This window comes from Cebus imitator, unplaced genomic scaffold, assembly GCF_001604975.1.
Source record: "Cebus imitator isolate Cc_AM_T3 unplaced genomic scaffold, Cebus_imitator-1.0 Scaffold518, whole genome shotgun sequence".
NCBI classification, from domain to species: Eukaryota; Metazoa; Chordata; class Mammalia; order Primates; family Cebidae; genus Cebus; species Cebus imitator.
In genome coordinates this window covers 217,716-242,757 of record NW_016107833.1, presented here as the reverse complement: position 1 = coordinate 242,757, position 25,042 = coordinate 217,716, and the positions used below count along the sequence as shown (strand labels likewise).

Genomic DNA, 25,042 nt, shown 5'->3' with positions numbered 1-25,042 from the left:
TTCTCTTCAACGAGCAGAAACTGGGGATTTCTTTAGGGAATATGTGAAGGCCAAGTTCCCGCTCCAACTGTGGGTCTTTAGTCTCTTGTCCCTGATTCTCTTCTTCCTGTCCTTCTACTCCCTTCTCTTCTTTCTCACTTCTCAGGCTAACTTCAGTGTCCCCCTATATCTCCTCAACCTTCTTCACATACTCAACTCTGTCACACTGTTACACGCTTGGCAAATCCCAAATCTGCAGGAACCTGATGGTATGCTGCCCTGGACTGGGAGGGGCTATTGGCAGCTGCTGGAAAAAACACCCGCCTGGGCAGATGGTTCTCTGCAGAGCCCCCAACTCCTTGGAAAGTCTTCTGCTTCTCTACAGTGGCTGTTTCAAACTCTGCTACGTTCTTCTCAAGTCTTAAAGTCTGTCGAGTGGTTTTTCACTCCTAGTAAATGACCTAGCTTCCTGCTTCCCAGAGGGAACACAAATCTTAAGGCAGTAAGTCAGTTTCCCACACCGTCAGTCCTACAGGTGTCCTGCCCTGCAGGGACAGTGGAAGAGGTACCGTCAGCCTGCCTAGGTCTGCCCTGGGCTCCAGGTCCCTTCCCCACTCGCAGCCTGGGGAACAATTCCTGTTTCTTCCTCGCTTCTTGCATTTCCAATTTTTCCGTTAGGACTGAATTCTGTCCATAAGCATGCAAGCGTACTCAAGTCTTGATAACCTTAAAAAAATGAAAAAGAACCCCCCACCCCAACTCCCCTGCATTTTCCTATGTAGGAACTTACATCACTGCCCCTTCACATTGAAATGTCTTACGGTCATGTCTCTAAGCCTTTACAACTTCAACCTCTGCTCGCTGCTGTCTGGCTTTGACCCCCCTGTCAAGGTCACCGATTTCAATGTTCAGTTGCTAGTCTTATCCTTATATAACTTATCTGATGGATTCCAGTGGGAAAGACTCTTCCTTAGGCTCCTAAGGCAATGTGCTCTCCTAGTTTTCCTTTTTCCTTTGTGGCTCAGGCTGCTTGGTCTTCTTTGCAACCTCTTTCTTTGCCCATCTCCCAAACATGAATGTTCCCCAGGATTCTCTTCTCATGCTTCATACTCCCTCTCAGCAGCCGCAACTCACCCACTCCAATACTATCTGTGTGATGGTGGCACTCCATCTACTCACTCCTCTAGACCTGTCCGAGCAGCTGCTCAGTGGACGTCCCAACTGGTTGAGTTGCATGTGCCCACAGGACCTACAACTCCGCAGCGGCAGTCTTCTCTCCCTGTTTGAGTTCCTATATTTGGAACTGGCACCACTGTTTGGCTAAGCCAGAATCCTGGGCACATCACCCTCTGTGCTTCCCTTTCCATCACCGTCTCCCTGCCCTCCCAACAGTTTTCAAGCTGTGCCTCTTTTGCCTCTGGAATGTCTTTCTCAGTGAACCTCTCCTGGTCTAGCTGGTATCTCTACCCTGGATTATCAGGCAGCTGCCTAGCTGTCTCTCTGCCTTACCGTGCTGCCTGTACCCATCTATTCTCCATACCACAAGCAGAGTGAGCTTCCTGAAATGCAAATACAGTCAAAGCATTTGCTTGTTTAAACACTGCAAGGCCTTCCTAAGACTATGGGAATATTTCTAAAGACATAATCCTGGTTGATAGCCCCCGGAGGACCTGGCCTCGCCTGACCTGGAGCTTATCCCTCACGACTCACTATCCTCATCTTCCAGTCTCCGTGATGCTGTCACTGTGAGCTTCTGATGGCTACTTCCTTCCGTAGCTTCACTGGGCTGCTTCCTCTGCCTTCTCCTCTGACTAATTCCTCTTCATCCTTCATCCTGCACTGGGACTGGAAGGCTACCTGGTTCATGCCCCTGCAGCTGGTTATATTCCCTTGATGTGACCTCATGTTTCCCCGAGTGTCTCCTACTGTCACACCTGCTGGTCTCAATGTCTGTGTCCCCTACAATTCACATGCGGAAATCCTGACTACCAAGGTGACGGACAGGAGGTGAGACCTTTTGGAGTTCATTGAGCGGGAAAGCAGAGCTTTCACGAATGGGATTACTGTCTTTATAAAAGAAGCCCAAAAGTGGTCTCTTGCCTCTTCTGCCAAAATAGGATGCAGTTTGGAAGATGGCCATCTACTAGGAAGTGGGCCCTTGGCCGACACTGAATCTGCCCAAACCTTGATGTTGGACTTCCCAGGCTCTGGAACTGTGAGAAATACATGTATATGATTTACAGACCACCTGTTTTATGGTATTTTTGTTTTGTCAGCCCAAATGGACTGAGACAATACCAGGTACACTGTAGTACAATTTCTTGCTCATGTGCCACTTTCCTGCTAGTCTGTGAGCTCTGTGAGGGCAGAGGTGAGCATCACCTCTATGTAACAGAGTAGGCAATGAAAGAAATGAATGAATGAATGACTGTGAATTCTTTGGACACACCATTATGAGTTCAATGCTTACTGATCAACTCATAGCTTTTCTTTAATCGGCATGAACTGTACTCTGAGCCAGTTACCACTCTCACTATAACATGAAGAGCACGATATCTAAACAATTGTGACAATTTTGAGAAAAAGATACTGGGGAACATTCATGTTTGAGAGATGGGCAAAAAAAGAGGTTTCAAAAAAGGCCTAGAAGACTGAACCACAAAGGAAAAGGATAATTAGGACAGCACGTTGCCTTAGGAGCCTGAGGAAGATTGCTTCCAAGTGGAGGTTCATCAGATAAGTTATGTAAGGACCTCCGCAGACCAAATGCTTTGGGAAAGGCAAAACAGATGCATTTACCTGCAAAATACCAGCTGTTTATGTACAAGTAAATAAGGTTACTATTGGGATGAAACATTGTACTTAGCTCTGAAAATGATGTCCTGGGTATTAGAAAATGATTATAACAATGAATTCCAGAGCAACGCTGTACATAAAATAAAGTCATTGTCACCTACATAACGAGGGCTGGGCATGCCACAAGGCTCCTTTGACAATAGGGATCTTTCTATTTGGCTCCAACTTAGGTAACAGAGGCTGACAACTGCCATCATATAAATGGACCTTGGAAATAAACAAAATAAACATTGTGTTTATCATGGTAGGAAAAGAGAACAGACTCTAGGGAAACTATAGGTAAACACAGATGTATTAGTCTAAACCTCAAGCCAAATAATAGATATTGGTAATTTTATATAACACTACCCAGTATCCACCAGCTGATTCACACTGAGAATCTCATGGGACCTAGGCATGGTCTGAGTCTCTGAGGGGAGCACACACAGCAGCTGGGGGCCACACAGCTGGTCATCAACACCCACCCCCACCTCAGTGCCCTTCACTTTATTACCTCTACCCAGTTTTTTTCCCTAAACTTACAAGATCAAGGGCAAAAACTGAAAGAAGAATGGAGTCTATGGGAAAAAATAGATAGTAATGCAAGCAGGTCAGTGGCTCAGACAAGAAAAGCAGGTGAGTATGGGGAGGTAGGTGTAAGTGGACTGAGCTCTAGACCAAAGTGGCATACATTGCTGTTTGTCTGAGACCAGGCTGAGCCACTTCTAGAGAACTGGTTCGTTTTGAGAGGTTCAAATTGACCAGTGAACCTCTGGCCTTCTACGGCATCCCCATTCCTTGTGAAGCCTGATGGTTACATAGGCCTTCCTGTTACTGTTCTATTTTAAAGGTCCTGTGCTAAATTCTTCTTGGATTGGTTTCACTGGAAGGGATTTCTTAACTTCTTGTGAGTTCTGAAAGCAAGCTCAGACAGAAAACACAATGCAATATTGTTTCAGGCAAGTTTCCTGGGAGAAACCACTTGATTCCATGGCCTGACCCACCTTGACGCCAGGATCTGGGAAGCTTTTATATCAGCCACAACATGTAGGAAATAATAACTCATGAAGACTCTTCTTTGCAGCAGGAGGAAGGCAAAACATATGCTGTCCCAAATAATTCCTGCCTCCCCACTGGGTAGTGTACAGGGCGAATTAGCAGGAGCTGTGGTAGCAAAGTAGAAAAACACAAAATTAACATCTGTTTTCATTGTCATTTTATAAAATCTGGGGTATAGTCAAGCTTGGGAAATAAAGGCACAAAAGCAGCATTCTGAAGCTCTGACTTATTTATGAGTTGATTTATTTACAAGGAGGCCACGAATCCAACATCAACATTGATTCACAAGGCTGACCACGCATTGAACTCCTCATACTCCACGGTTCCGGAGGGCCTCATTAACATGGAGGCCTCCTGAGTATTTCTTTCTCTTAGGAAGAAAGAGACCCTCAGCAACGGCCACGGAGAGATAATGTCCAGTGCCAGAGGAAATACTCTTCTACAAAAGAAAACACCCATTCTGGGAATGGGCTATACACAGGGGTAACCCGCAAAATAATGAAAACAGCATGGTTTATAAGAAGGAATGTCAATAGTATGTCTTCTCTTAAGTGAAAAGCAAAGTCTTAGTGAGGCTTCAGCAAAGTATGGCCTGAAATAGAAGCTACATAATAAAAAAAACCAGACTTTATAAAAAAGACTGGATGTGGTGGCTCATGCTTGTAATCTCAGCACTTTGGGAGAATGAGGCAGAAGGATTGCTGGAGGCCAGGAGTTCAAGACCAACTTGGGCAACATCTCTACAAAAGATTTAAAAATTAGCCAGGCACGGTGGCACAGCTACTCAGGAGGCAGCTACTGTGGTCCCAGTTACTCCAGAGGCAGAGGTGGGAGGATCGCTGGAGCCCAGGAGTTCAAGGTTACAGTGAACTATGATTGTGCCACTGTAGTCCAGCCTGAGTAACAGAGGCCCTGCCTCAAAATATTTTTTAAAAATATAGATAAATATAGATAAATAATAAAAAATAAATAGAGCACGGTGTCCAAGTAACACCATGGGTGCCATGGTCGACCACGTGTGATGTCATCCTGGGTTCTGGTACAACAGGCAGGGTGGTGGCAATGACACTTCTGCCTTTGTCTCAGCAGGAGTCTAACTCTGGAAATCCTCATGCTCCTCCCAACTGTTTCCCTGAGTTTGAAGCTCTCTGAGCTTCCTAAGGACAAGAGGAGCCTGAAGTCAGAGTTACCTGATGACCCAAGATGTTAAGCGGAACAACAGCAGGTTTGAGTGGGCTTCTGGAATCCTTCCTAATTATGACTCAAAAAGTCCGGGGAGTTACTACAACACTACATCCAATCTCCAGATCACAGACTCCAAGTCCTCAGAGTTTCAGACGTTTAAAGAAGATGATCAAAGAGGCTTAGCATGAGGCATCTCATATTATAGACAATAGATTCACAATGTACAGCTCTATAGCCTCCATCTGGAGATAACTGACCCTACTTTTATCTCTTTATTGGCTTTGGCCCAATTTTAAAATTAGAACAATACAACTATCCTCCCTCTTCTGCCCTTCTGCTCCCACATTTGCTTTTCATACTTACGCATTTGATAGCCTTTGACTGTGCAGGCCAGGCTGAAAGCTTGGATCAACCAACAACTATTGTGCACCAATGTTCCAATGTATCCACATGCTCCTATCTGAAACAAAAGAGGGGCACAATGCTGAAGCTCTGCACACAGAAAAAAATGTGGCGTCTTATAAGTATTCACAGGGTCTCAGTGGTAATGATTCTAGGAGATGCCAATTGTACCTAAAAATTCAGTCACATTGTGGTAGTGCTTCAGGAGCAATGTAAATTCCTGGGGAAAATTAAACAGAATGAGTAAAGGAAAGGTCTTTCATGTAATGTTTTCTGTACTTGGAAGCACCACTTTTTCAAGAGGAAATCTTGGGTGATCATCAAAATAAATCTCAACTCTGGGGTAATGAATGGGTGTGCACTGAACCCTAGAACTTTGACTTTGGTAGAATTATTTTCTTAAAAGCCAGATAAATATGACCTATGCTGTTCCCTAGAGGTCATCCCAGACTTAAGCTGCAGGGTGTGGTTCTTAGAACAGAACAGAGTATGTGTTTCGAGTCTTGTTTGGCTGATTCTCTTGGTAAAGAAATGCTTTTTGTAGATTGGCAGGTGGTTGCCCCATAACAATGAATTTCTTGTTATAGTTAAGTTTAAATCGTGAGCTGGAAAATGTTTGAACAAGTATGAATCATTGCAAGCCAACACATAAAAGTTTCAACTGCATTGTGTGTATTTCCTGGGAACATGAGAGGAAGGAGAGTATCATTAGGATTTGCTCACACAGTAGTGGTTACTCAGTATGGATTCCCCAACCCTAGGAATATTCCAGTCCTACAGTGTCATATCCTGCTTTTGTTCCATTTTCCAGGCTAAGAATGCCTTCCCCCTTTGTCTCCCTGAAGACCCTTCAATCTATTTATGATCTCTGATGCATTCAAATGGGATTGTCCCCAGGAAGCCTCTTCCCAGCTTCTCTAAGCAAGATATTAGGTATCCTTTTTTTGCTTTGTTTCTCAAAAATGTTGTGATAATTATCATTAACATACTGCATCATAATTATTTATAAGTAGGTCTACCTTCCTTTTTAGAATGTTAATTCCTTGAGGGCAAAACCTGAGAGCTGTTTAGCTCTAGTTCTTCAATATATCAAATAGTGCTTAGCAAAAAACAGGTCTACAATACAGGTTTACAGAACAAATGAATGAATCCATACATTTTCCAAGCATGGCTGTGAAATCAGCCTCTGGCAACAGATCCCGCACCATCACACTGGCTTTAGAATGAACCAGTGTTCTGTTGTTCTTTCTCATGCTCTTTTCAACAACTCTCAATGCTTCTCCAAATGTAAATTGATGTCAGAGGGGTAAAAGCACCCAGTAAAAGTCACTTTCACTGTCACCTAGAAAATGGACTTTCAATGGACTTCAAACAAAATAAATTATCCAAATGCCTATTCATGGCTACATAAACTTGGCTTTCCAAGACCTCTAGACACAGAGATACACCCTCCCCCCNCAAAAATCAAGGAGCTATCACAGTTGAATTGCCTGGGGAGCTCATCCTTAAGTAGCTACGAAGGAGATTTCCTCACTGCTCTCTCAGTGCAAAAGCAGTTACAGCCTGGGAGGTGCAGGCACAGGAATAAACTTCAGGTGGGCACCAGCCAGATAGCTATTAACTCCTTCAGCTCAGGAGAGGTTGTTGCTTAATTTCTTGCAGCACTAAATCACTGAAATGGTGTCCTTGTGTCCTGATAGGTTGATGTGACTCTGGAATTACCACTGGGCAGTGTGAGTTACCTGTCATGTGAGGGGAAGAGTTTGCTCTGAAACATAGCTACTTAAAGAGCAGAGCAGCCAAGCTTTGCCGGGGCCTGGTGGGCGTTCCATTAACCTTATATTGCTCTAGCTGTGTCCTAATCTGGATGTCTATACTCAGACGGAACACGAAAGCTGAATTTTCTCTTCTATCTACCCACATCTTATGAGTGCATAAAACATTCTTGCCTGCAATAGCCCATTCTGCTTCATTCCTACCCCAACCAGTGTCATAGAGAGCCATGATCATTATATTGCACATTTCTGCGGTTCTTTCTAGATAAGAAGGTTGCTTTTTGCCAACATGAAACAGCTTTTGAAAAGATTCAATGGCTCCAATTTAGCTTTTAACAGGGCCACTTCATAACTCACAGCAACAGTGATGACAAATTATTTCTCAGAAGAGACAGAATTTTAATTAGTAAAAGACATTTTAGAATTTATTCCTATGAACCCATATCCTTTAGCCATGTGCCCTTGAAATGGTGAAAATGAGCAAAAAGGATTCTGTTTAACGTGGCAAGACAGAGAGAAATAAATGGGTTTTTAATTCTGAATTTGCAGCATCTTATTTGGGGCTTTTAAGAGAGCAACATGACAAGCACTGGGCTTTTAATAACCACGAGTGGATTGTTTACTCTTACATGGAAATCACAAATGTGTTATGCAATGGGAAACACTTACTGACAGGATATTTTTCATCGTAATCACAAAAACGTTGTACGCAATCAGCCAGTCCCAGTAGCGCAGGATGCTCTTGATGGGTTTCAACAGCAAATCGCCCCCAAAGAGCAGAAAGTAGAAACAGGCCACCAGGTACCCCATGCAAAAGATGCTAATCCTGGTGGTGCCAGTGATGAAGATGATGGTGAGCACGAACCAGAAGAGGTAGCTGAAGACGATCACTTTGGACATGTCTAAGTAAGATCTGGAAAACAAAGCCAGCGACAGAAGGACAACAACAACAAAACGAACAGAAGCAAAATCAGGAAAGTCTCCTTTAAGAAGGGAAGAAATTCACGCTCTCTACTATGACTTGCACATCAGACTACGAGCTTTAATTTAATCCTGGTATCTAGGAAACCCTCAAATAGTTAGTAATGGACCAATAGATGAGCTGTGGAAACAAACCGTGTGTATGCTTCTCACCACCTTATTCAAGCCAAATTTCTCACAAACAACAATTTCTGCCTACTACTTGAGCATTCAAAATTTTCCTTTATTTTCCCGTGGTAGGCATGAATCATAGCATGGCAAAAGAAATTTAGAATTTCTGTACCTTAGAGGTACAGATGCCTTCTGTCTAGTGAAAGAAAAGCTAAGAATGGATGAGCGAATTTCTTTGATAAACTAGAAGTTAAACAAATTTATATTGAACACAAAGCTTTTATTAGAGGTGGAAATCTTTCTCTACAGATGAGAGGTGATTCTGACAAACTATCCACAGCCATGGTGGGACTTTTTTGTTCTTTTCAGTACTCTGGTTTTGGAGGTTCTCTGGCTGAGTCAGGATTCCTTTTTGGGGGCCACCCATCCCTGCTGCTTTCCTGATGGAAGGTGAGGCCCGCGCTCGGGTGCCAGCATTGTCATCTGACAGGAGTCACACCTGCAGGCCAAGTCCCAGCTGCGTTTCTTGATTAGAACTTTTTGGTTTTGGGGGTTTTGTTTTGGTGATTTCTTTTGCCGCATTTGGGAAGAAGCACAGGAGAACAAATTCTGGATTAATTTTTTGATTAATGAATTCTTGTTTTGTAGGATGTTAATAAGTAATTGCTTAATAAAATATGCACTACACTTGAGCTATCCAGCATTATTAGGGGATCAGTTTGAGTTGTGCCTTGGTACATTTTTCAGGCAAGTGAACTTTTAACCTTTACTCTTTTTAAAGGAAAACACTTAAATATTTTTATAATTTTTTTTCTAAAATATGTAAAACTCTTCCTTGACTTCCTAATGGAGAGTGGAATGAAATGTCAGTATCTGTCTGTATCCCTGGATCATCACAAAGAAAGGTAGTGAACTGGATGAGCCTAGGGGCCTTCTGAAGTGTGTGTGATTTGAGTTCAGTGGAACTGGGCTGCTGGCATTTCGAGTATGAGTGCTGGCCTGTGTGTGCCTGTGAGTGCAGGTGATTCTTTCCTTACCTCTCCTTCCTTGCCTGCAGCAGTCAATCCCTGCTTTACCAGTCCTGGCCTTCACATTGAACCCACTTTGAGTCCAGAATTCATCAAACTAAGTTTATGAGGATAAGTTGGAAAAAAAACCCAGTAAACATGCTTCAAAGAGGAGCCTTATGGATCGCTGAGTAGAGAGACTGAGCCCTGGTGACAGGTACTGTGGCTAAGGGCCACCTAACTATCAGGGCTCTGGCCACTTTCCAGAGATCTCAGGCTGCTGTGGAGCTAACCCCTGTGGGGGAGGAAGAGGCGAGCACGGCTGTGCTTCTGATCAGCAAGCGTGTGCACTGCCTTCCTACTCACTGCTGTGGCATTTGACAGGCCACTTCCTGAGGGGGGTCACTTTGCTGGCAGTCCTCATTGAGAAATAGAACAAAAATTTGAAATAACTAAAAAAAAATCAGCTTTAAAAATCAAGGCACACAAAAGATTTTCATTTGAGTTATGATTTAGGTTTTTCATGAATATGTTTGAAATACTTATGTTCTCTTTGCAACAGTAAAAATATTGGGTTAGACTGACTGTCTTCTTGGCATCATAGAGAAAAAGTAAAAAATGGAAGTCCTACCTTAGATCAGTGCCTAGTCTGGTACTTAATTCACAAATAGAATGGTCAAGTCTATATAGCATATGGTTTTGAAGCAAACTCACTTCCTGATTTACTCAGTCCATATTGAGCCTTTTGTGCTACCAAGAGGCACTCAAGCGCTTAAACATTCAGATTTGTGAGCTGGACTGCTTGAGTTCCAATCCCAGTTCTACTGCTGCCTATGTCTCATCTGGTTGTCACAGTTTCCTCATCTCCACAATGGGGATAATAACATGACCTCCTAGGGTTGGGGTAAAACGGCTCCATGTGTGCAAAGCCTGGAACAGAGCCTGGTGGAAAGGGAGCACCAGGTGACTGACAGCTATCTGTATTGGTATATGCATTGTGGGCTGAGAACTGTACGAGTGGGGATGGGGACAAGTGCAAAAGCAAGTTAGGTGTGATCTTCACCCTAAGGCTACAGCTTACCAACACCAGGCAGAAGATATTCACACAATGTAAACAGGAATCTCTAGAAGACCAGAAGCTGGAGAGCAACTCCAGGTGTGGGGTTGGCCGGCTAGGGTACTATCAGTGACCTGTCTCCACTTGGATGGCATATGTGTATGAAATGAGTCCCACAACATATAGCTAATAAGAGGGTATAAAAAGTCACAGCAGCTCCCTCAGACAATTGACTACAGTGGGCAGCTGAGTGGAGTCTTAGAGGCATTTAAAGACCAAAGACCTGACTGAAGAGGCAGAGTGGGCCTGCCCTCCATGAAGTGGGCCTTGGGTGACAAAATCTCAACATGGAAACACAGTGAATGCAGAAAGAGTGAGTGCACAGGGAGAAGCCTGGCATGGTTTAAACACAGACACCGTGAGAGAAACGCGGCCCAGATCAGCTGTCATGAGGGTGGGTGGAGTGGTGGAGGATGGAAAAGCTGCACAGGGTGGAATCTAGGGAACCATACCTCCTCAGTGCCCAGTGAATACAGAAAGCGAGGATAAGAACAAGGAATGAGGAGGAGAGAGGGGAGATGAAGAAGACAAATGGAGGATGAGGAAGGGGGATGGGGGGTAATGATGAGGGGTGAAGGATGAGGAGGAGAGATAGGGGATAAGGATGAAGGATGGAGGATGAGGAGGAGGGATGAAAGATGAGAATGAGGAATGGAGGATGAAGAGGAGGGATGATGATAAGGAGAAGAGATGGAGGATGATGACGAGGGACAGAGGATGAGAATGAGGAATGGGAGAGAAGGAGGAATGGGAATAAGGATGAGAGCTGGGGATTGAGAATGAGGGATGGAGGATGAGGAGGATGAATGAAGAATGAGGATGAGCTATGGGGATGAGGATGAGGGATGAAGGATAAGTAGGAGGAGTGGAAGATGAGAAGAAAAGATGGGGATGAGAATGAGCTATGAGGATGAGGGATGAAGAATGAGAAGGAGGGATGGAGGATGAGCTATGGGGATGAGAATGAGGCATGAAGAATGAGGAGGATGAATGGAGGAAGAGAATGAAGGATAAAGAAGGAGGAGCCATAGGGACAAGGATGAGGGATGGGATGGACAAGAATGAGCTAAGGAAATGAGCTTGAGGGATGGAGGATGAGGAGGAGGAGGAGAGAATGAGGAACACTTACAGAGGAAAGGTGGGGATGAGGGGAGGGAAGGGGGATGAGTATGAGGGATGGAGAATGGAAGGGTGCATGATGAGGAGTAAGAATGGAGATAAGGGAGTAAGGATGAGTAGGAGGAATGGAGGATGAGAAAGACAAGTGCAGGATGATTAGGAGGGATGGGGATAAGAACAAGAGATGGAGGATGAGAATAAGTGATGAAGATGAGGAAGAAGGCTGGAGGGTGGGGAGGAGGGGTTGGGATAAGGATGAGCTATGGGGATGAAGAAGAAAAATGAAGGATGATTAGGAGAGATAGAAGATGAGGAGGGATAGGGATGAGGATGAGCCATGGGGATGAGGATGAGGGATGAAAGATAAGGAAGAAAGATGGGTGATGATGAGGAGGAGGGAAGATAAGGATGAGCTATGGGGATGCGGAGGAGGGATGAGGGATGAGAAGGAGGGCCCTCCACTAAAGAGCTGGTATTAATGGCACAGGTCAGTTTTTACACAAAGAAGAGGAAGAGAACTGAGGCCATAAAGAGGTGGTTTACACTGACAAAAGCAGGTGCAGTGCTACAATTCAGAGACTCAGCTTCCAGGCTACTGACCAGCCCTGTCCAGCATTTATTAGCTTCAATGTGTATAATTCAGCGGATCTATTTTCCAAGTATAGCAGAGAAAGTATAGAGGAGCAATGTAATGGAAACAAACATGAAAGTGGCTCTTAGCAAATGTGAAGCTCTTGTTACCTGCAGTGAATAAAATCTGGCACAGGGTTGTGCTGGCTGAAGGAGGCTGCATCGAGGTTCATGCAGATCTCGACATTGTCACCTGCCATGATCCGCACTGCAGCCTTATTCTCATCCTCAAAAATCTGCCGTTGTAGGGAGGCACACAGAAGCAGCATGAAGTCATCTGGCAAGACAGAGGTGATATCATTAATCAGCCTTGTCCTCTTCTGATTTACATAATGCAACACACAGTCATCACACAGCAACAGCCACACCCCAGCTCCTAAGTGAGTTGTGTTCCCAAAGTTCATAGTAAAATTCATCCTGGAGTCCAACGTCGGGGCCAAGTCATACCCTCTCCACCTTGCAGGGCACAGAGTGACCACAGTTGTGGCAGATGTGGCATAAGGTGCCACGGATGTGGCAGATGCAGGCATTCATTTTTCTTTATCTTTTCCATCCCCCTTTGCATTTCTAACCAAAGACTCTCCCCAGAGCATAAGCCACACTGCAGATGTGGTGCGAGCAGTTGGAGATGGGGGACCGTGCATTGTGAGCACAGAGTAGCCTGAGAGCTGTCTTCCAGGCAACTGCCCACAGAGGCCTCAGGCCAAGCCTGCCTAGCAGCCTGCACACTAGCTGCTTCCTTGCTTCTTAAACCTAAACTTGTTTAGGCAGGGCAGTCATTTGCATTTTCTTCAACACCCAGTACTCTGGTCTTTGGGGAGCTGCTCTGACCTTTGGATCACCAGCTGCCCTGTGAAGACCTTGGGGCTGCAGCCCAATTCTAGAGCAACTGAAATCTGGGAAGCATCTTCCAGCACCCACTGTCTCATGTTCAGGGTAAATTTTGCTAATGTAATAGGGCGAGTAGAAGCCATTAATGACTTGTGATACTAATGTGTAAGACAAGCCGATTGTGAAGTCTGGTGGAAGACGCAAAGGCGCTAACGCATAGCATGTGAAGAGCGATTAGCAGTGAACCTGCATACCAGCACTCCGTGGCCCTGCAGTAGAAATACTTACAGACGAGAAACACAGGGTTGGGCCGCACAATGAAGTCTGGGAAGTACAGCCACTTTATGATGTTGTCGTTGAAGCTGGCACCCTTGAATCTCCATGGGTAATCTGCAGAAAAGGAAGTGGTGAACAGCACAGTCAATGCTCTTCATCTCCACTCTTCTACCAGCTGTCCACTCGGCAATGGCTTCTTCTAAAAGTAGATGGATCCCAGGAAGGGCAGGCTCACCTCGGCAAGGAGCAGGCGGGATGCCGATGCAGATGAAGTACTGGAAAGTGATGATGCATGCCAGGAAGCAGCAGTACTTGGGCCAGATCTCCGCGATGGCTTTCCTTCTGCGTCTATATAAGACAGCGATCAGCCAGCAGGCGTGGACCATGGCATAGAAATCCATTCGCTGGCCAATCACATTAACTGACAGTAGGAAACAGGTCTGCGTAAAGACAAAGAGAGGCAAAAAAAAAAAAAAAATCAGGCTATGGGAAAGGGGACCGGTGATAGGTGTCAGGTCTGTGTAGGTGGCAGAGAACCACATCCCTCAGGACCAGGCTGAATCCTGTATAGATTACTCCCAAGGGAAAAACTGACTAGTAGCTGTTGTAATAACCGCTTCAGACAATAAAGAGAACAACAATTTTTGTCTCTTCATGAAACATGACCGTCGCTACTTCATTCTATGAAGGCACAGGCACTATCACAACCATTTTAGCTTAAAACAGTTAATTTTGGCTGCAGCTTATGCTTTCAGAATTCACAAAAAGAAAGAAGATGAATATTTATTTATTTATTCGTTTAGAGATGGAATCTCACTCTGTTGCCCAGGCTGGATTGCAGTGGTGTGATCTCGGCTCACTGCAACCTCTGCCTCCCGGGTTCAAGCAATTTTCCTGCCTCAGCCTCCCGAGTAGCTGGGTTTACAGGCACACACAACTACACCTGGCTAATTTTTGTATTTTTAGTAGAGATGGGTTTTCACCATGTTGCTCAGGCTGGTCTCAAATTCCTGACCTCAGAAGATCCTACCTGCCTCAGCCTCCCAAAGTGCTGAGATTACAGGCGTGAGCCACTGCGCCTGGCCAGAAGATTAACAGTTTATTCCTGAAAAGAAACCTGTTAACACAGAAACTGATGGCCATGCATTTAGATGGTTCCGGAGATCCAGGGAGGCCGCGGCACTGCTGTGGAGGGGGTGTTTGGCACCCAATCTTGGAAAATCTTCAGTCAAGCCAGTTAACCATCAGTACAAACACTTTCTGTTGTTCTCAAGGAGAGAGCCGTCATGTCTGGAGATGTATCACAAAGCTCCAGTGGTCAGTTGGCTGGAAGAAGTTCTTTGAATTTTCATGGAAAAGAGAAATAAAACATGTCAGCAAGGAAACTCACCTCCAGACCGAACTTGTAGAAGAAGTAATTGATGAAATATTTGGCACAATTAACAAGTCCATCATCTAGATGTAGTCTTGTAATGTCATGAAAGATAGTTTTAGACACAGGGGCTGTCAGGTTATTTCGACCTCGATAGTATTCCTGATGGCGGTAAATGGTGACTTCAAAGGCCAAGATAGCCAGCATCAGGAGGTTATTCTGCAAAGCAAGAAAACACAACTGTGTCAGCCAGATGCTTTATGATTTGGTAATTTCAAGCAATCCTCATATTCTTGACAATTAAAAGGACAATGTTTTATAAAAGCTCACCTCTATTAAACAGTTTCGAGCTCAATATTTATTTTCTCTGTCTTATTTATTGTCGCATTATCTCCATTAAGAAATCAGGCTAACTTCCAAAATAATAGGATCTAGAGTCTCTAGACCTAAGATGCTGCTGCTCATTCTTGTTTCTCAAAACTACACAGCTCATAACAAGGAAGCAATTTCCAGTGATCCAAGGAGGGCAGTTCAGCATTATTTGCAACTGGAAGTTCAAAACAGTATAGAGACACCCTGGGAAACACACTGAGCTAGGTGAGTGGGGAGCTGCTTGGGGGAAGTTTTTGAATACTCCTGAAATCTGGCTACAGAAAGCAATAGATTGAGAAACATGCTGACAGTAAAGTAATAGTAGTGATGATGTAACTATTATTTGAGATAATGAAAATAGCCAACATTTATGGAATCACAGCTTCCAGACACAATTCTATCACCCTTTTCAAATACCAATTTCTTTATTCTCATAACAGCTATTTATGGCGAGTACTGGCACAATAGATATCTACCACATGAGGAAAAAACTAGAAGGTAAAAAGAGAAAATGGGATGCTTAATACACCTTAAAGTTCCAGGTGCTAAGTGCAGAGGCTGTATGATTAAGTGCATGCCAGTGTAACATGATTAGGACTACTCAGATCATCCATGAAAAGATGTGAAAAATCTGAGGCATGTGGTTTTCACTATGATTGTATGACTATTTGCACTCAAATTTCCTTTGATAAATATATGCTTTGTTATTTCTAGACGTAATAGATGCTCTTTATTAAAAACTATAGAGAAACAATTTACATAGCACAAATGTCTTGTAAGGCTAATACGCTTCTCAGAAATAATCACTACTGAGCATGTGGTATATTTTATTCAATATTTTTCTTTGTGTCTAGAAGAGATCAAACTATACACAGTGTTTTGAAATTTGCTTTTTAAAAAACTTCACATATTTTGGACATGCTTCAATTCTATTCAAATAAATACATTCCAATGAATATATTTATCATATTTTATTCAAGCAGTCTCAGATCGTTTGGTCATTTTCTCTTTAACATGCCACAATACTGATTGTAACACCTAGAATTTGTTGCAAAGGTGATGCCAAATCCCACATAAGATGAGGTTACTATCAAATGGATGTCAAACATCTCAGGGAAATGGATTCTGAATTGTTATACAATGGTGTGGAGGCCCAAACTAAGCACAGCAAAGCCGTTACCCTCAGGTAGACTAGCAGTGGCGAAGACTTCCGCAGGCCAACCCACTCTGTAGGATCAGTAGGAGCGCGGTAGAGCAGAGACTTGTTCAACTCATTAAGGGGGATGTTCGTTTGATTTTCATTTGGCTGAAAAGAGAGAAAATGGAGTAAAAAAAAAAAAAACAGCTCCACAGATGAGGAGAGCTTGGGTTATTTCTTCTTCAGCTTTGAGCAAAGGGACAATGGTGGGATGGGAGGGACAGGTCCATTTCGGGGGAGCCCTCAGTATGAGAGGAGGCTTAACACAGGGCCAGAGCACGTCCAGCCAGGGAGAGGTGACTTACAAGCCAGGCCAGGCCAGGCCAAAGGTACTTGGGGATGGAGGTTCACTAAAGGGCAGTCAGGAATATTCCCCCTTCACCGAGGCTCACCAAGGAACAGTTAACAGAGAAGTTCTCAGGCTTAATGGTTTGGAGCTGGTACAACATTTTGCAGACGATGATCACACACGTCCAGACCGTGCAGACACTAGAAGCCAGACGGCGCAGCTTGGCATACGGCAGAGCAAAAGCCCAAGAAATCAAAAATACATAGTTGAACAGAGACACCTGAAACCATAAAACCAGAAATAGGGACAAAAATATGTAACATGGCATGACAAACAGGCCATCCCCAAAACAAGATGACTTGATTTACTCAGTTCAGCAAGAGTGAACTGGATTCCTAGCATGTGCAAGGAATTGCCCTAGGTGCTGGGGTACTAAAATAGGCGAGCTATGGTCTTACCCCTCAAGGACATTATGTCTTGTATGGCAGACAGACATATAATCAGGTGACGTCAATACCATGTAGCACTGGCTAAACTATTGAAGTGGGCAGGCTCCTGTGAGAGCACCCAGAAGGGTCCTTGGTTGAATGTGGAGGTCAAGAAACATTTTCAAGAAGAGACAGTACCTGAACTGAGCCAGGCCAAGAATGAGAGGTGCATTCCAGGTAAAGGAGGCATGGGCAAAGGCAGGAAAGCATGAGCTAGCATGATGGGGACAGGCGGCCACAAACAGCTGCAAAGTTCAGAGTTCAAAGTATAAAGTGCAGCAGTAGGTGAGGCTGGAGATGCAGCTACGGCCGAGTTTTGATAGATTCTTTTTGTACCATGCTATGGCACAGGAGCCCATTCTTCAGAAAACTGAGAGCGGTGGAAGGGTATTACACCGGGAATTTGGAGGTAAGATATGCCTCTCATTGAGATAAATGTAACTGACGAATGGAGGGCGCATTGTGGGAATTGGACACCAGGTGGGAAACCCACTCACATCCTGCTGCAATAGCCCAAGGGAGATGGGGAGGAGGTGAGGATTCAAGATGGGAGGCAAAATTAGCTGGCCTTGATGACTGATTGGTTTGGTGGGCTGGTGGGTAGGGGAGAAAGTTCAAGGAGTGACTCCCAGGTTTCCACTTGGGAGCCTGAGTGGATGACAGTGCCATTATTGAGACAGCAGTGCTGACAGGGAAGCTGGTTGGAGCAGCAAGGGCAATGAGCTCAGCTTAAACCTGTTGACTTTGGGCTGCATGTGAGTTCACTGATCAGGCCAGATGTTCCCACATTTCTAGCAATTCTCTATAGTTAATAGTTCGTTGGACAGTATAGAAGGACCACCATCTTATTCAGGCATAGAAAATGCTCATTTATTTTGAATATTGTTGTAATATCCTAGAGATGTTTAATATTATCAGGTAGAAATAACAGCATGCTCTAATTTGATACAACTGAGCATGTACCAAGCACTGTGGGCTAAGCCTGTGCATGCTAAGAGACATAGTTACCTACTTGGCTTATAAAACCATAAAAGAAGAAAATGTGGAGACTGCATGAGAGTATTTAATTCTGCTATGTGTTACCTGGTTACCTGTTACTCTTCTACTCAACTATTTGTCACTGTCCAAGGCAAGGAAACTCTCTGAGAATTAAGTGCTGAGGCGAAGACTTCTGCAGGCTATATTAGGGTAAGAAAAGATGCCTTACAGAATTAGTTGTAGATGAAAGAAATACCGTACATGGAAAAGCTCTGGAAACCATGACTCACTCATAAACATAACCAATGTTACCTTTTAACAAAACAGATTAGTGAATTGACTCTTCCTCCATAGTCATTAGCAAGTGTAATGTCAATTTGGATATTAAAAAGCAAACCCTATGAAAGATGCTGTGAAATTAGCTCTGTTATGTCTGTTATCATGTATCTAAGGCCTTTAGTATAAAGACACACAATTCATTTACTCAGAACTTTCAGTTTTCTGAGTGATGGGGAAAAGGATATAAAGATAGTAACCTTCATTAGGTCTTAACTAGGTTCAAGGTGACACATCCCCTGAGGATTCCCTGCTCACAGGAGGCACGTCCCTCTTAGGGACAGATGGAGGCACACAGGCACTTGGTGACAGCATCAGGTGACTGAGACCAGAAGAATAAAAAAGAGTGAGACAGGCAGGAGAAATAGCAGGTCCAAGGCCCTTCCGGACATGAGAGAGCACGGACTGACCATTTCTGGAGAAGCAAGTGATTAATTATGAGAGAAGTGTGATCTGAAACCTGTCAGAGGACTTTAAAACCCAACTGGTGTCCTAGAGTGTCCGGGGATGGCAAAGGTGAAATGATCTGGGCTGCATCATGGGGGTATTATACCATGTTACCGTGAAGATGAGAGGTAGTTGCTGCAAGGTTTCAGGTAGAGGGTTCTCATCATCATATTTACCCTGTGGGAAGACTATTCTGGCTGCATTGTAGAATACGTATTGGAAGGAGAAAAGATTGAGAAAAACTTGGAATCTGTAAGAGTGATCTAAAGGGGGAATGGAGGTAGAGGCAGTGAGTAGGACACTTGAAAGTGCTTTGGGGCCACTGAAGAAGTGGGTCAGGCCCAGCTGTCACATGGACACAGGGGCTTGGAGTTCATAGCACTGAGTTGACACAGATTTTAGGACTCACAGTTGGTGGAGGGCAACGTCCTGTGCTTGTGAGCTCATGAGCTCACCCATGAGAGTCCAGAACAGAAACGGGCTATGGACAGAGCCTCAGGAACATGCTGAGGAAGCTGGTGGGAAGGGCAGGAGGAGCCCAGGAATGAGGCAGGAAGGACCTGAAGAAGCTGTGGGAGGGGCCAGGAAAGTGAGCTGATGTCCAAAACAAGAGGAATGGGAGCTTCAATGACAAGGAAAGTTTCCCCAGTCCCCAGCATCCTAGAGAAGTCAAATCAGAAGAGAACCGAAGAGCCCTGTGAGGTATCATTTTACAAATAAAAAAAAATTGGGGCTAAGTGAAATATGATACTTCATTCCATACAAACAGCAAGGCTGGTGCAAATCTCAGTGCACCTGTTCCAAACCCATGCTCTCTCACGGCCCCATCATCTAAAGATATCATGATCACATCATTTCCCTGATGGTAAGAATCTCATGGAAGGGACGAAGAAGAAAGAAGAAAGAAGAGGAGGAGGAGGAGGAGGGATAAGGAAGAAGAGGAGGGAGAAAAGGGGAGAGGGAAGGGGAAGAAGAAGGAGGAGGAGGAGGTGGAGGAGGAGGAGGTAGAGGAGGATGATGATGATAAACACCTGGGCCACAACCAACACCTGATGAAATAGAATTTTAGGGAAATAGGTGCTGGTCCAGATATATAACAAGTGTCCAGGTGATTCTTACTGTCAAGGATTTTGAGTAACAGTTTTATGTCATAAGGCTTTCATAAGAAAGCACCGCACACAGATTGCCATCCTATCTGAATATAACCTTGTGGGGCCCGAGGGCCCTGTCTGGAGGGAAGGAGCCTCAGAACCAAAGCCTGCCGGCCTGTGCATACCCGTCCCTGGCCTCCCTCCCTCAGAGAATCCCAGCTGCAACTATCACCTTCAGGCTGCAACCGCCCAAAAGGGACACTCCTCCCTGTGCAGCCAGTGCTCACTGTGGACCCCCCAGCACAGCAGTCACTGTCACTCAGTTTTATTTAGCAGCCATTCCCATCAGGCTGTGAGCTCAGACAAAAGGTGTGTCTTTAAAGCACCTAGCACCATGTACACATTCCCTTTATTATAAGTGCTTAATAAAGGCTCAGTGAATACTTAGTGAGAGTAAAAATAATAACCTCAACTGACAGGGAGGAGAAAAACTGAAGCCTCAGCTGACAAGAAGGAGAAACCTCAGGTTTGCAAAGTTCTTCTGTTCCTTCCTTCAGTCGGTGAACATGGAGCTTCTCTGAATGGCCAGGCCCCAGGGAGGAGGGAGCTGAGGTTCTAACAGAAGGTGTGGCCTCTTCCTCGAGAATCACCTGACCTCACAGAGCTGTCCAGCAGCCTTGGAATTAGAAAGTAGCTGTCTATTTCTAAAGGAGAAGAGAATGTGGTATGTATATAGTAGAATATGTATATATTTAACTCTAGATTATTCCAAAGCAGTGTCACTCCTGAATAATGTGCTGATGTAAAATAAAGCTTTCTCTAACAATTTCTTTTCCAGAGACTTCTTTTTCAGATGCCTCATGATGATAACTTTGTAAAGGTTTAATGTTTGTAGGACAGATGAATCCAAAAGTTGTGAAAACAAGCACCCTTACTGAGGTCTTGGGTAAGGATGTCTGGAACCCAAAGCTTGCTGCCACAGCTCCTGAAGAGCTTTCTCTATGGAGAGGGGCTGTGTCCTGCCTGTCTCTCCAATGCCAAGATGATGGGGCAGGTGGGGATGCAGGCAGGAGAACGTCCTCTGCATAGCGCCCGAATGAGGACCTAACGTAGACGACTCAGGGGGCCTGATGTGTGTGCCCTGGATCTTGGGCACTGGTACCCATGAGGCCAGAAGAGATGAAGGCCTCTGGCCACAGGGTGTAGAGAGTCTCTCTGTCGGGTTCCATGTGTGCAAGCAGAGCGGGGCCTGCGTGAGGGTGGTCCCTGGACCTGATGGGGAGGCACAGAGCGCTGAGCTGCTCTGAGACTGCAGGGAAGGCTGGAAGTGCAGTAGGACTCCACAGCGGGGCCCAGAAGGAGAAGGTGCTGGGAAACCAGGGTCTAGGTCCCAGTGCCGGCCAAGAGTGGCTGCTGGATGCCCCACTGAGGAGCCTCCAGGAGAGCAAGGGCAGGTTTATCTGCTAGCTACCAGCCCATGCGTGAGGCCATCATGGGATGGCACAGGCCAAGTCACAACATCTCCATCCCAGGGGGACTTGCCCTGAGCTTGTGAGTCTGAGCTCCAGCCCAGGAAGGAAAAAAATAAAAGAAGACTAAAGAACCTCCATGAGGTGGATTTTTTTTTTTTAATAAAGAACTTCCTTACAGAAGTTAGGAGGGGAGGAGGTGTGAGTGAGAAAGAAAGGATCAGCTAGGAAAGGAGGAGACTCTACCTGGGGAAGGCCCCGAGTCGCGATGATTCTCTGTGGCTGCACAGTTTTAACGAATGAAGCCAGATTTGGCTCACTAACATCACTATAGGATTCTGCATTTGTTAGGAATGATCAGAAAGTGCGCTCTGTTCAGGGACACAGAGGTTAAGTTTCCCTGTAGGATGCATTTTAAAGGGACAATGAAGGTCGGAAGAGAAGTTTTTTGATTAGATGTCACCAAGGTGGTCACTCGGTGTGCCGATTACATTAGAAAGAGCCAGCAGCGCACACACTGCCAAGAGCCCAGAGACCAAAGTTCAGGGCGGGAAATCCCTCATGCAGGTGGGTGATGTTGCGCACAACACGAGTGGCTGAAACAATCTTACAGCAATGGGATTTGGCAGATGCTAGCAGCAGAAGGAGGAGGATTTCTGTGCTCATGAGTCTCTCACTTGTTTTAAAGTTAAAGGTGAGAGAGATTAAATTAGGAATGAAAATTCTGAAAGCCTGCACGATGTATGAATCACAGAGAAGAGAGTGGTTATACTCTGCGGAAGGCTAACTAGAGTAACTAGATCCTTTGTTACTTGCTGGTCTGTTAACAAGATTATGTCTGGAGACTCATTAATGATAATGAAGAAGTTATGTCTGCCTTTTGTTTAAAATCTATAAGAAATTGCATCCTTTAATGCTTTGGTTCTTTTTCTGATGGACGTATTTACAGCAGGATGGATTTATGACAGCAGATTCTCTGTGTCCGACTCCCAGGAATTTCCGTTCCCCTTAATGTCCACTCCCATCATTACATTGCCTGAACATGCCTTCACACCTGCAGCACAGCTTCTCATGAATCAGAAGTCATCTGTACCTCAGATTGGATTTGTTCAGAAATGGTCTTTGTGCATTTTTTGTCAAATGCCTTTTCTTGTTCTTTTCCATTTCTCTTTATATATTCGAATCCTCAAATTTGAACTGTTCAATTCACCTCTACCATTAAAATGTTTAAATATTTGCTCTCAATGAATATAAATACTAGGCTAGATTTTGGCTCCAATTAATGTATACACCCAGTGACTTAACAATGGAGCTGCTGCCATGTCCCCCACAAATCTCACAGAGACAGTGGCTTCTGTTTTCATTCCCACTTGGCAATGATCCCCTGTCCATTTCAGATGGTTTGTATGAACTGGGGGAGAAGTTCTAGTTTAGACTACAGAGCTCAAATTAATGTTCATCTGTTAGATACCTATTTGTGAAACATTTTAGGTTTGCAGTGTTATAGTTATGATATTTTACTGTTATATATATAACTTTTTAAAGATTATAGGCAGTAGTTCCTTGATTAATTTTTAGAGGGCAAACACTCCTTGAATTGTAACCGACTCAAAAATAGTCCAGGCATATATAAGGATGCAGACACTATTTGCTGAATAAATGGAAAGAATCTAATTTCTCCACAATGAACTTTAAATGATCTGTTGACTGGATGATGACTCTCTTCTTTACAATCCAGGAAACAGAAGTGCAATACAGGTGCATGGCTGAAGACTTTGTGTTGTATCTCAAGAAATCCAATCGTAAACAAGGTGAACTCTACCAAAGATTTTATTTTTTCTCCTTGGGAATGTAAACTGGAATGCTATTTTCCTCGGATAATTTAGGGAGATAGAATCCCATAGGCAGGGGCAGAAGGGCAGCCTGCTCTCACACACTTCCCTAAGGACTAGATGAAAATAAGTAGCCTTTGTAATACAACCAAACCAATGAGAGACTCAGCCACGAGTCTCTATCCTTTTTCTCAGTGCCGCTGACCCTTGGATTTCAGTAAGTGTATGTATTTATCTTAGAGTCTTGATAGCCTAATGTAATGGGCATTACATTAAAAAAATCATGGACAGCTGGAAAAAGAAAATGATGACCTACTGTGGTTCTATTCGGCCTGATGATAGGACAAATGTTCACTTGCCTCTTTCACAGAAACCCAGATAATGTATGAGGAAACGATTTTGATGATGTGCAACTCCAAAATCCACCACATGAACACCTGCAGCTTGTGAAAATACTCCAGGAATTTTAAGAAGAGCACAGTGAGGCGGTCAATTACCAGGTGCCATTTGTTCCTTAAATCTGCAAAACAGGAAGTACAGCTGAGAGCATAACATTTAAAAATATTATCATTTAAAGCATATCTTGTAGCTTTCAAGTTGGAATGAGAGGCTGCAAAATAATTATAGTGGATGAATTCTTAAAAAACCCAAATCTGGAATAAGGATGAAGTAAGAATCCCAAGTCATGATGACACAGATATCATAAACAGAGACTTGGAGGGACAATGTGACTTTTGTCTACCTTTTGATTAAATTAGTGTCAAGAAGGATTTTGACATTATTTACTTTTCTTTCTTCTTTCTTTCTTTTTCTTTCTTTCTCCCTCTCTCTTTCTTTCTTTCCTTTTCTTTTCCTTTTCCCTCCCTCCCTCCCTTCCTCCCTCTTTTCCTTCCTTCCTTCCTTTTTCTGACAGAGCTTTCTCTGTAGCCCAGGCTGGAGTGCAATAGCATGATATTAGCTCACTGCAACCTCTGTCTCTTGGGTTCAAGCTATTCTTATGCCTCAGCCTCCTGAGTAGCTGTGACTACAGGTAGATACCACCACACCCAGCTATTTTTGTATTTTCAGTAGAAATAGGGTCTTGCCATGTTGGCCAGGCTGGTCTTGAACTCTTGAGGCTGACCTCAAATGATCTGCTAGCCTCAGGCTCCTAAAGTGCTGGGAGTACAGATGTGAGCCCCCATGCCCAGCCCCCTTGATGTTATTTACTCTTAAGACCAAACAGTAATTTCCTAATATTCTGGGAATATTAAATAACCTAACTCCTTCTAAATGACATCTTTCTTGACACAACAGCACTTTTATAAGTGGTCTGCCTCTTTGTACAAGGCTTAACTTGTGAGTGGATAAAGCTCTCTGGCTTTCTGAAACATTGTCAGATTCATTCAAATAATAATTTTTAATCAAATTACTCATTTTATTATTTCTACCTTGTGCTAACACAGGAGTCATGTTTCTTTCTGTCTAGAAGGACTTTGCTGGCTCGCTTTCCTGACTGAAAGTTACAACAGGACTCTTTTGTAATATCAGTCTGTCCTGTTTGTGAACAAAAGCTCACAAATCTATCTTGGCAGATTACAAGTCCTAAGTGTCTCTCTAAATAGCTTCTTTACCTGTCCTGGGTAGATGCAACAGTTACTGTACCTGGTTCTAAAAGTTAATTAAGGTTCTAGTTATTGTGAAATTTGCTTACAGTAGTTCTCCTTTATCCATGGCTTTGCTTTCCATGATTTCAGTTACCTGCAGTCAACCACAGTCCAAAAATAGTAAATGGAAAATTCCAGAAATGATTCAGAAATCTTTTTTTTTTTTTTTTTTTTTTTTTTTTTTTTTTTTTTTTTTTTTTTTTTTTTTTTTTTTTTT

General features: G+C 43.9%; 1 protein-coding gene across 1 annotated transcript in view; it reads right to left on the bottom strand.

Moving 5' to 3' along the window:
- PIEZO2 (piezo type mechanosensitive ion channel component 2) overlaps nucleotides 1–25,042 on the bottom strand; it is a gene marked incomplete at its 5' end in the record, with an annotated part of 291,899 nt that overhangs the window by 65,055 nt on the left and 201,802 nt on the right. Inside the window, 10 exons of the mRNA XM_037733350.1 lie at nucleotides 3,819–3,978; nucleotides 5,422–5,518; nucleotides 7,905–8,148; nucleotides 12,312–12,477; nucleotides 13,320–13,421; nucleotides 13,543–13,747; nucleotides 14,698–14,898; nucleotides 16,232–16,357; nucleotides 16,642–16,818; nucleotides 23,539–23,699. Coding sequence (XP_037589278.1) covers nucleotides 3,819–3,978; nucleotides 5,422–5,518; nucleotides 7,905–8,148; nucleotides 12,312–12,477; nucleotides 13,320–13,421; nucleotides 13,543–13,747; nucleotides 14,698–14,898; nucleotides 16,232–16,357; nucleotides 16,642–16,818; nucleotides 23,539–23,699 — 1,639 coding nt within the window. The remainder of the gene's footprint in view (nucleotides 1–3,818; nucleotides 3,979–5,421; nucleotides 5,519–7,904; nucleotides 8,149–12,311; nucleotides 12,478–13,319; nucleotides 13,422–13,542; nucleotides 13,748–14,697; nucleotides 14,899–16,231; nucleotides 16,358–16,641; nucleotides 16,819–23,538; nucleotides 23,700–25,042) is intronic.